Source organism: Syngnathus typhle, linkage group LG20 (assembly GCF_033458585.1).
Source record: "Syngnathus typhle isolate RoL2023-S1 ecotype Sweden linkage group LG20, RoL_Styp_1.0, whole genome shotgun sequence".
Taxonomy (NCBI): Eukaryota; Metazoa; Chordata; class Actinopteri; order Syngnathiformes; family Syngnathidae; genus Syngnathus; species Syngnathus typhle.
Genome location: NC_083757.1, coordinates 2,568,546 through 2,579,818, shown reverse-complemented (window position 1 = coordinate 2,579,818; position 11,273 = coordinate 2,568,546). Strand labels below are relative to the sequence as shown.

The 11,273-nt window shown below is 43.2% G+C and overlaps 2 protein-coding genes and 1 long non-coding RNA gene across 11 annotated transcripts in view; 1 reads left to right on the top strand and 2 right to left on the bottom strand.

Annotated features, from left to right (window-relative positions):
* Positions 1–572: 572 nt before the first annotated feature.
* Positions 573–4,997, bottom strand: gpnmb (glycoprotein (transmembrane) nmb). 2 transcript variants are annotated; one of them, XM_061267354.1, is made up of 12 exons: positions 4,581–4,997; positions 4,215–4,370; positions 3,943–4,107; positions 3,691–3,864; positions 3,449–3,610; positions 3,045–3,368; positions 2,916–2,957; positions 2,640–2,828; positions 1,539–1,644; positions 1,241–1,461; positions 1,090–1,177; positions 573–985 (listed from the first exon to the last, which is right to left on the bottom strand). In XM_061267354.1, exons 1-12 carry the CDS (start codon positions 4,648–4,650, stop codon positions 832–834), a joined length of 1,851 nt encoding a protein of 616 aa, XP_061123338.1. In that variant the 5' UTR covers positions 4,651–4,997; the 3' UTR covers positions 573–831. The 2 variants fall into 2 exon arrangements, with proteins under 2 accessions (XP_061123338.1, XP_061123339.1); XM_061267355.1 differs by having other exon boundaries at positions 3,964–4,107; positions 4,581–4,994.
* A 478-nt stretch (positions 4,998–5,475) lies between these two features.
* Positions 5,476–7,791, top strand: LOC133144558 (uncharacterized). Of its 4 annotated transcripts, none has more exons than XR_009710728.1 (12): positions 5,476–5,712; positions 5,838–5,928; positions 6,087–6,252; positions 6,362–6,422; positions 6,556–6,622; positions 6,706–6,781; positions 6,869–6,921; positions 7,016–7,088; positions 7,183–7,269; positions 7,332–7,443; positions 7,514–7,589; positions 7,657–7,791. It is a non-coding gene; the product is annotated as an uncharacterized LOC133144558 (long non-coding RNA). The 4 variants fall into 4 exon arrangements; XR_009710727.1 differs by having other exon boundaries at positions 5,476–5,735; positions 5,829–5,928; positions 7,332–7,394; XR_009710726.1 differs by having other exon boundaries at positions 5,479–5,712; positions 5,829–5,928.
* kcnh8 (potassium voltage-gated channel, subfamily H (eag-related), member 8) overlaps positions 5,974–11,273 on the bottom strand; it is a 43,896-nt gene continuing 38,596 nt past the window's right edge. For 2 of the 5 annotated variants that reach the window (XM_061267345.1, XM_061267341.1), the window contains exons 19-26: positions 10,704–11,248; positions 10,487–10,626; positions 10,136–10,285; positions 9,635–9,707; positions 9,125–9,201; positions 7,638–7,757; positions 6,342–7,411; positions 5,974–6,094 (exon numbers count right to left, since the gene is read on the bottom strand). The gene's annotated coding sequence lies outside the window, so the exon portion shown is untranslated. The remainder of the gene's footprint in view (positions 6,095–6,341; positions 7,412–7,637; positions 7,758–9,124; positions 9,202–9,634; positions 9,708–10,135; positions 10,286–10,486; positions 10,627–10,703; positions 11,249–11,273) is intronic. The other 3 variants (XM_061267342.1, XM_061267344.1, XM_061267343.1) reach the window with 3 other exon arrangements.

Sequence of the window (11,273 nt, the reverse complement as noted above, 5' to 3'; positions counted from 1 at the left end):
CCTTTTTTTTCTTAAATTGTAAGTCTACAAAATAGATACAAGTGCTGTCTTGTTTCCTTTGTCTTTCACAAATGCTACTCAATTGCTGATTTTTTTTAATTTTTTTTTTCTTGGTAGCCATTTTCTTCTGTTAGCATTTCTTGGCTGTGTAACATTCTCTTATGGGACTGATTTCAGGGATCGGGGTCCCCCCCCCCCTCCCTCTTTTTATTTGGGAAAGAGCTCTAACTACAGCATGAAAATCCCTTCTCCCACCTCCCCCCCCATCTGCAAACATGCTTGTGCCCCATCACCTCCCACTCACACAGTTCCACTTGTCAAATGCCTCTGAATAAAGGACAAAAAAAATAATAATTTTGGTTGCCTAACGTCTTTTCTATTGGCTAGATGTCTTCATCTTTGTATTGGAGATCATATTGCCCATTTAATTTGAAATCAAATTATTCCTTCGCATATCAAATGCCCAAATTGCAAGCAAAAGTGGCTTCCACTGGATGGATGCATAGCTAGCACGTGTTTGAATGATCCTGGATTTATAACAGTAATTAAATGCAAGCACATTTCTCTGGAGATTTGTTAGTTGGCAGCTTTTATTAGTCATCACATTCTTGTTAATGTCGAATTATTAGTTCAAGCTTGACTGCTTAATGTTAGAATCTCTTGAAATTGCATAATGTATTCCTTGCAAAATGATTACGTCCAGTGATTTCCTCTCTGACATCAGCCAACAGCTCAACACACCCACTTTGATTGTTAATGTCATCTTTAGCCTTTAATGGCGTCTTTGATATGCAATGGATTTACCAATTAACTGCTATGACAGAAGGGCACCTAGAGGGGATGTCTCTCGGTCAGCAGGTGATGACGCTCCTCGTTTGAGGGAAACAGCGTCCCCTTCAAGTGCATCACGCGTCCTGCAACCCCAGTGCGTCTGTTGGGGTCCTCCAACAGCGACCTACGGATGGGCCGGTACACCTTGTAGCGTCTGGAAAGAGAAAGAAAACGCGTTGCATGCAGGTCAGCTACTCTACCATTTTTTTTCCTTTTGAAATTTGATTTTATATTCATATATATTTTTATTTCACTTACCTGTAAACTACACATGCAATCAATGCAAAGAAGGCTACCAATAGAGCACTTGCAGTGAGGACCACCTCAGTCGTAGGAGGGTTCGAATCTACAGAAGGGGGAATTGTCCATTAACGTTTTGCATATCTCTAACACTTTCTCTACCACTCACCAGGAGTCCCTTGCAACTTGTTGATGGTGACGGTGGTGCTGGTCAGGGTCAAGCTACGAGAGTCCTCCAGCGTAATGTTGACGCAGTAGGTCCCCGGCTGCGGAAATGTTCTCCGAAGGTTCACCTCACACTTTGCAGAAGGAGGAACGTCATTGCACACGATGCTGTCCACCCTAGTGCACGTAGGGTCCGAAACGATGGTGCAGGCTGACGTGGGGACGCTGAAGACAAGGTAAGACTTGAACTCGACTTGGGCAGTGATTCTTTTACCGCTAGAGATAAGGTAACACACACATACCTGCCGAGGCATTTTACCAGGAAGCTGATGTCAGTCTTGGTGACTCTGGCAGCCAACACGTCAACAATGCGACTGTTGGCCTTGCTCTCGAGTGGATGCTTGGGCTCTGTGTGGGGGGGGGGGGGGGTAAGCGATGCAAATGCCAATTGCGATGTCAGAGAGCCTCTAGGATCGGAATCGGCGTGTCATTTGCAAACCCTATATATAGGTTCATCTTATCATTTTTGTGTATTATGTTTACTTGTATATCTATCTTCATTCATAATTCTAATTATATTCTTTATATTTATAGACAGAGCAATTCAAAACATGTTTACCATCACTCCACTTGGTTATGTACAAATTGATGATAAATGGATGTTTTGAATTGCTCTGTCGCCCTCCTGTGGTAAAGATCTGAAGCACATGCTTAAACCATTAAAAATAAATCCCAATAAACAAGTGAGTAAAAATACAACTATAAATATAAATAATTATTAAATATACAAATAGCAATACAAAATATTTATAGGTATATTCGTTTGTTAAAATTATCAATTTTTATATTTATAACATGGCAATTCAAAACATCTATTTACCATCACTCCACCTGGTTATGTACAGATGGATGATAAATGGATGTTTTGAATTGCTCTGTCGCCCTCCTGTGGTAAAGATCTGAAGCACATGCTTAAACCATTAAAAATAAATCCCAATAAACAAGTGAGTAAAAATACAATTATAAATATAAATAATTACTAAATATACAAATAGCAATACAAAATATTTATAGGTATATTCGTTTGTTAAAATTATCAATTTTTATATTTATATTTGTAGACATGGCAATTCAAAACATCTATTTACCATCACTCCACTTGGTTATGTACAGATTGATGATAAATGGATGTTTTGAGTTGCTTTGTCGCCCTCCTGTGGTAAAGATCTGAAGCACATGCTCAAACCATTAAAAAATATATATATATTTCAATATTTATAGTTTGTATTTTTACTTATTCGTTTTTTATTTCTTATTTATTTCTTTTTATTTTTAATGGTTTAAGCATGCTTATAAACCGATAAAACTTCAAACTCCTGGCCCAGACCCATTCTGACACTTACCGATAATACTGATGTTACCCACAAAGATTCCGTGCACATAGCGGAAACACTCCTTGTCCTCGAGCACACGTTTGGCGCGAAGCGAAGCAAAGGGAGTCGACTCTGGGGTCACGCTGGAACCGATGAACGGGAATGTTTCTGTGGTGGGTGAGCCCGTTGTCATGGTGACAGGAGATGAGGTGTTTATCGCTGAGATGGTTGAAAGAAGTGAGATGTTTACATGCAGGCATGTTTAGGGTACATGCAAATTAGCTGCCTTGGGTTTTCAATGCTCACCTCGGGGGGTCGTCGTTATGGGTGGTGGAGACGTGGGACGCTCTACAAGTGGAATAAAAACATGACCACCAAGAACAATCATTAGCAACAATTTGTAATTATTCTAAAGACAATTTCTAGCATTGTTACCAGTTGGGGGTGGTGTGGATGTTGTCGGCATGGACGTGGCGGGAGCAGGCGGACACTCGGCCGGAAACGCCGCCTCCACCACCAACTTGACGCTCATGTTGCCTACCGTGCTGTAGGCGTGCGTGGTCACGTCGCGATGGGTCACCACCTGGTTGCCGTCCCTAAAGTCCCACATATAGTCGACGGCCGCCGCCGTCTTTAAGTAACCGCTGGGGTCGTGGAGATGCACTCGGAAGACTACGTCCTCGCCTCGGAAGAACACGTTATCGGCCGACTGGTTGACAGCAGACTTCTGGAAGATGTCCACTGCCACTGGAATCAAATCTTCGCACAGAGAGCATTCTTGATTAGAAAGTCTTAAGATCTCTTTAAATTCTCATCTAAATAAAAAAAGGGTATTCTACCTGTGACGAAGAAAATGGTGTTGTCGCTACTCAAGGGACTGTACTTCCTGCGCTCACGTTTACGATACACCATGACCTCCATGACCTCTGCTCCGAAAGGGATACTGGAGGTGTTGAGGGACAGACTGGAAGAGTGGCCGTCACATGACTCAAAATATTGCCCTGAATCAAGAAAGAAAACGATTTAAACAAGGGTGTGTAGACTTTTTATAGCCACTATGACGTGCGTGGAGGCGTCTCACCCATCGTGTGCCAGACGTAGACGTAGTTTTTGCGCCTCCAGTCGTTACTCTGAGGGAAGGGCTTCCCGTCAGGGAACACGTTGCATTTGCTCGCGTCCGGGCATTTGCCAAAGCCGTAATCGTCAAGCCAGGACGTCCAGTTGAAGACGTAGCCCGAGCGTATTGGTCCATTGGCTGCAATAAAGCAAAGTCTTTTGAAGCGCTCTTCTGAAAGTGTGTTACGAAGGCCCGGCGGGGCCTTTGGAGCAGCACCTGAGGCCTCTAGCTCCGTACCGTCGTCACAGTGCTCGTCCCACACGAGCTCCCCGTTGTCGTCCTCCTTCTGGCACGGGGGATACTCCAGCTTGGCCGTGAAGGTGATGACGGAACCGTTGAGTGCGGGGCTGTCGCTGGTGAGACGCACTGTGGGTTTACCTCCTGTGACATCAGTTCAACACTTTATCAGAATCAATCTACGCTTGCACGATATCGTGACCGGCAGAACACGCTCATCCACAAGACGGTGCAAAACAAAATGGACTCACCTCGTCTTCTCATGAGCTCCTTAGGTTTGGGTGTCATGGGCGGGTAGAGGTAATCGTCCCACGGGGCGCTGTCGGGATTCCAGCCGGGGATGCTTGGAATGGGAAAAGGAGACTTTCCTGGGGGGATGTGCTTGTGGGGGAACATGTCCGCATATGCTGGAGAAAGAAACCGTTCATACTTAAGACAAAAAAATATATAACTTCAGCGGAATCTCAGCTAATGAAACTCATGAGACTCTGGAATGGTCTCATAGAACATCATCACTGTCAAATTGCAAATATTGAAAGTGTTATTTTCTGTACCAATCAAAATGAAGAGTATTAAATACACTCATTTAAAAACCGTAACCGCTACAAATGTCTTACTTCTGCGTCCATCCGCTGGAGAGACAAAATAGATGCATGCCAGCAATAAAATATATGTCAAGACTCCCATCTTCCCCAAAAAAAAGTAAAGTAGTCCTTCTGCTTGAGTTCAGACGTGATGTTCTCCCTCTCTCCTGCTCGTCCTGCTGCGATTTGGCTGTTTGTTTGCTTGTGGGCAATAATTGAATCTGGTGCTGGTGAGCACATTGACATGTGACGCTACTTAACGAGACGCATCTCATCCCTCATTAGAGTGCGTGAGGAAAGCGAGTCATGAGGAGTGGGGGAGCTTCCTCTTTTCTTCTGTCTACTTTTGAAGAAGAATGCATGGCTGGACTGCAACCTTTGATGACACCGTCCACGAGATTATGACTTTACTTTACTGACCCAACGGTGGGCCAAAGATTGTTGCACCACAGAAGCTGAAAAGCAGAAGGAAAGCGTACAAACTGTGTGTCGTCCAACGTGATTGTCATCCTTGTTTCAGTGTTGCTACCACTCACAAGGTCTTGGCCAAAATTTATTTTCATTTTAAAGGTCATGGTGAGTAACTTTTGTATATCAAACACAGATACATGAGTCTCGGAGTCGAGGCAGAAACTTTACATAAGAGGCAAAACAGGGATCTTGCTCTCATTAGTCGATTTAGTATATGTAGTGTTGTCCAATACATGTGCCTGAGACTCGAACTCGAGTCCCCGGAACACCAAGCAAAAATTTAACCCGATCGACCACCTGTAACTCGGCAAATAATTCGGTTTCTTTCTATATAGCTTTAACTTTGTGCCTGGCACTTACCAACACCATACCAGTTAATAAATACGACCAAAAAAACGCTCGTTGACACACCTGGTGGTTGTCGAGTGGTTTACGACATTGCCTAACGAAAACGAAACACGGGTTCGAGCCCAGCATGGAGCTGATCAAATCCGCTTTTTCTCCCCCTTAAACTTGTGTACTTACCTTTTATCTATTTTCATTTTTTTTGTCTTCAATGACGTCATCACCGGAACACTATAAAAGTCGGGCAAACGAAGCAGTCAGTCTTGCACCCCGTCTCTGACGGAGAGGCGTCTTCCTCCACCTGCAGCTCTGCACGCATTTCCACCAGCTCATCTAAAACTTCGATTATGTGAGTATCCTCTTAGACACAAGGTAAGTACAAATGACTCTTTCTTACTTGCTTTTAAGACCTAACTGCTTTTGCTTACTTTTAACGTGGAATTTCTCTTTTTGGCTTGCTCACAGCGTGCTAAGGTGCAAGCTAAATTTTAGACGGCAATGGACGCCTTAATTTGCACCAAAAAGCATTTATTTGCCATCTGGACGCCGGCGCTGTTAGCTCAAGGTAAGTAGACAAAACAATTCACGTTCAAACAATGAAAGAAATGCATAATAATGCACATGCGTTTTAATTGTCTTTTGTCTGCAGGTGAGTCTTCAAATTGAGCCTGAACGTTTCAAAGTGGATACAAAAGTTAATGCTTATCTCTTTTCTGTCCACAGGCCTGGATCTGCAACAAAAAGACCAGATTGACTACAAAATGGCAGAATTTCAGTTTTTATATGAAATATCAAAGTTACTAAATCAAGTAATGTTCTGTTTCTTTGTCTGCAGGCTCCAAAATGGCTGACAAGCTGTCATTGGCATGGCTTCATGAGGCATTTGCAGGTCTTTTCTTACTCTATATGCCCACCAAATGTAGCATAGCTAAGCCAAACCAGCTCACAAGGCTGTCAGTTTAAATGTAGAATACTTACTTTTTTACTGTGTCTTTCAGGCCAGCAAGCTGTGGGTGGTTGGAGAAAAGTCCAGCGCTGGCTGTCCTGCTTTCATCACTGGTGAGACACACGCGCACATTCAGCCATGCACAAATGTTTGCCAAGTTTACTCCAGCAGGTGACACAATCACGATTCAAGTGGCAACAGGTACGCTGAAGTCATTTAGCGTGTCTTCCTGCTTTTGTCCACTAGGTGATGCCAAAGGACCAGGTTCTTGCCGCATGGATCTTCCCCGGTGAAGAAAAAGCTCATCTCCAAGGTTTGAACCTGTTGCTAATGAAATTAAATGTTTAGTTTAAAAAAAAAAGAAAGATTGCTTGCCTTGTTCCTCTCTCGATGCAGTTCAGTTCCAGTAAGACTGTCTGGGACTTGGTCACCATGATCCTCCACCTGCTAGGCAAAGACATTCTCCAAAAAGGTCCTCAAAGCTGCCTCTGTTTTCAATACTGGCATTCAAATAAACTTAGAAAATTGACGCTTGGTTGTTCCCCTCGTTTGTGTGCAGGTGTCCGCCCTGTCGAGTCTTTCAGGAGCTTGGCCTGCTGTTGGTCGTGTGAGGTTCGAGTGCTAACTGCTTCAGCACAACTCTACAGTTAAAAATAAAGTCAACCAACACGGACGGAGTCATTGTGGCTGTTCCTTTTCATTTCAGAGTCCAGGTCCACAAATTGGAAAGCCCTGCCACAGTTTGACTTTAGCCACATGTGCTTCTACTCCGTTGGCTGGTAAACTAGCTCCCAGAGTAGAAGCACCAGTGGCTAAAGCCAAACTGTGGCAGGGCTTTCATTTTCTGGACCTGGATTTGCAAACTATTTACAGGTGGATCTACAAGGTGAAATGCTACTTGCCGGAAGCTTCAAGTTTACTTCGCTTTGGACTGGTGTATGTCTCGAGAGTCCTCTGCTGGTGAGAGAAGGCACATTTCAGCTAACATGTTCCAAAAGTCAAATGCCTGTTCTTGTGTCCAGGTGAAGTCCCAAGAGTCTCTGCAACAACGCTTGAAGTTTTCTTGTTGCTTCCTCATCCACAAGGTGCTGCAAGCCAAATTCTGAGATAGGAGTGGAAGAAATAAAACAGACGGTATGATCTTAAACATTTCTTTGCACAGTCCTTATAACTTTGTCTTTTGTTCATTTTCTTTTTTCTGCAGGCAACAAGAAACATGAACAGTTTCCTGTTAATGCAGCCTTGATCACTTGGTGCCAGAAAACTAGTCTTTCGCACTGGTAAGAAAACATTGTCTGTACAATTATTTGACTTAACGTTTGACTTACAGATCTCTTTTTGTCTTAGGTCCACATGCTGACTGGTCCATACGCTGATTGTCCACTGGCCAACCACCACACGGCAACGAGCAGACTTCCATCCAACTTGTTTATGACTGAATGTTTACTCTGCAAAAGAAATAAAGCTTTATTTGAAAGAACACTTAAACTCTCACCTTTTTAGTATAAAAACAAATTTTAAAAGTTTTTAAAAAATTTCCAGGATTTTTTTCCTGGGATTTTTATTTTTTAAAAATTTTTTTTTTTTAAAAATTTTTCCTGGTTTTTTTTTTTTTGAGGAAAAAAAACTAGAAAGGGGCGGGACTAAAACTAGAATACTGCTTCGTGATTCGCCAATTTCATTGGAAGTGGGTGGGGGAATGAGAATAAACGGCTGCGATTGGCTGAAAGGTGGGCGTGGATATGCAAATGAGGCGGTCTCTGATTGGTGGAATTAAAAACGGGCGTGGTTTCGACAATTTGAAGCATTTTGATTGGCTGGATGTGCAAATGCTGCATTCCGATTGGCTGTTCAAAAGTGGGCGTGGCTATGCAAATTAGGAGCTGCGCTGTGATTGGTCAGACTGAATTTTGGGCAGAGTTAGGAGGCGGGCAAAGTGGCACTTAGGTTTTCAAAGGCAGTTTTCAGCCTTGAGGTGAGCTTTGGCCTTCAGTCACTTCCTTGGACGCTAGTCTTTGACTGTTCCACTCCATCTCACATGACTCAAAGTAACAGCAATGCAATTGCAGTCACTTTGAGTCATGTGAGACGGAGAGTAACAATCAAATACTTGTGTCCATGGCAGTGACTAAAGGCAACCCTCACCTCAAGACTTCAGACAGCTTTCAAACACAAAAGTCCCAATGTTGTAACCACCTAGCATGAAAGACATCAAATAAGTGAAGCATATTTACTCATAAAACGCAAACACTTGCATACCAGTTGAACACTTTATTGGACAGAGATCCAATTTGAAAACATTTGAGCAGTCAATGTTTGCGTGGAACTAATTTAGTTGCACACAAATATTGACGATAGGCTGTGCAGCTCAAGTGCTTGACAAGCTCAGTTGTGATGTCACTTGTAATGACAATTGCCACCAGGGGAAGGTGAGCATATGCAAACAGCTGACGTGTGACAAAAACTATGTGGCAGGTACTGCACATCATCATCATCACACTTCTGGACATGGTTTTCAATGACAGTGAGGCAAACCAAGTTAGTTATTAATATGTATACTCATGACTAACTTGGTTTGCATCGTTGTCATTGAAAACACTTTCAGAAGTGTGTGATGATGACGTTGTGCAGTACCTGGCACTTAGTTTTTGTCCCAGTGAGCGATATCAGCTGGTTGGATGGGCTCACCTTCCCCCTGGTGGCACTTGTGTGCCATTACAAGTGACAGGAGAGGTGGGTGAACTCACAGCCAGCCACCTTGTGCTGCAATGAGACATTGTACATCAGCTCCTCGAACGCAACACTGCATACTCACATCACATGTCCAATAGCAGGTCCCACGAAGCTGTTGGCTGGCTGCACCGTTGGGCCCCAAACCTCTCCTCTCCTGTCCTGTCAAGCAGGGGGAAAAAAAAGAGTCAGTGTGCCCTCTACTGGGCTCCCATTGCAGTACGAGCTTCTGTGGCTCTAAAAGCGTTCACTCGGAATAGACGTCAAAATCAACCACCTCCGTCAAACAGTTCAGTTAGCTCCGCCCCCGACTGACTGAGGGGTGAACGTTTGGAATCTCGATGTTTTAAAGTGTTCAAAAAGCTTGACTGATGGTCAAACGACAAAAAAATAATAAACTTGATATTATATTACATTTCTATTATAATAATTTATCTTCCACAACCACTTAGCACTGATTAAAATCATATTTTGAAAATATTTAGTCTCGTTCGACCGTGCTGGTGGACCTAATATTTTGACCCTCTCTAGTCACAAGAGGCTCAATGCTCGTAAATGAAGGTAAATGAAGGCATACATAGGCAGCAAGTAGTACCTTTAGAAAACAGCTTGGCGTTGATTTGTGCAGGTAGATGACCAGCGGCCGACGTGGAGCCTCCACTCTTCCACTTTGCGTGGAAACCATACAAAACAAGGTTGAAGTCAAACGCTTTCGTTGATTCACGATTGATCGACAGCTGAGTGCCATTTGTGGGCGTGCTAGCTAACAACAAGCCACCTTTGTTGCTATTGTTTACGATTGCGAGTGAGCTTCAAGTGAAGTAACGACTAACAACAAACAAAGTCGAGAAGCTTGTGTCGTATTGATGCTCCTAAATTGTTTACATGCATGCATTTGCAGATAAACGCCAATTGGAGAGCTTGAAAATCTTTAAATGACTTGCTCAAAACACAGCTTGCAGTCACCCGTAGACCTGCTCACTGAACCGGATATAATCTCCAATGACCTTTTACTTTGAAACTCATACTGAATCGGTTTCGTATCAATGGCAAGTATGCTGTTAAACTACTAAAACGCCTGCACATGTCAACTTACTTGAATCGTTTTCTTAGCTCCTCCCTCCAATTGTTCCTGGGTTTTAAGTGCAGTTAATGTGCTTCTGCGCCCCCTGGTGGCCACACTGTCTAACAACAGGTGGTCGGTCTCATGGGGGCTGTATTCGGGGAAAGGAACAACCGTGGCGCCCTGGAAGTAAAACAGAACATTACATACATACAAGCAATAATCAAATAATTATCTGAAAATAAAACAGCCCAAATTAAAAATGTATATTCATATTTTTCCCCCTTTTGGTATTTTAGAAGACACAATTTCATTATCCTGTTGAGATCATATGTACAATTTTAAAGTCTTTGTGTTAGCTTCACAAATCAAAAATTTTCTCACTGGGCACATGCAGTCCATTTTTAATGGGGAAGTGGAATGCAGACACATTCCTCCTGTGTGTGTGTGTCTCTGTGGTGGGAGGGAAGCCTTCTCCTCAAGTGTATTTTGGCTTAACAGACGACATATGGGAGTGTTTGCTTCTGGAAAGGCATGATATTATTTTATCCCCATTTGCCCTATGACTGAACATGTTCCCACCAGAACACAAGCAACTAACCTGGGCTGACCCCTCCTCTTTTCCTCCACGCAGGCCTCTCATTTGGGTCCGCCTTCTCTTTCTTCTCCACCTACCACATTTGCTCCTTCTCTGAGAAAAGCTCCTGCAAAGAACAATAACCCTGACGCGCTACATTAGCGCAGATTGCAGGTTAACACACTCCTATTTAACCCCGTTCGTGTTTTTCAGATGTCCTCATCTCACCGCTGTAATCACAAACATGAGAGGAAACGCTGCCCTGTCATCCCAAGTAGAGGAGGGGCAATAAATATACTGTGTTTGCAGATGTGTACTTAAAAAAAAAAAGTTTAATTCAATGTGTGTGCAGTAAAGGGTTAAAAATGCGTTACAAATCTCATAAAAAATATTTTTACTGCAGTGCTGTAACTCTAAATCCGACGATGATAGCAACCTGCTGGGAAAACTCGATTTTCCATCGTCTTATCCTTCATCCAGATGACCTGTCAAACTGCCAAGACGGAACCATGAGATCCAAACTGGACCCGACTGCTGCTGTTTTCTGACTTTGACAGATGGCCTGCAGCCTGCAAACAGCACCAAAGCAAGACT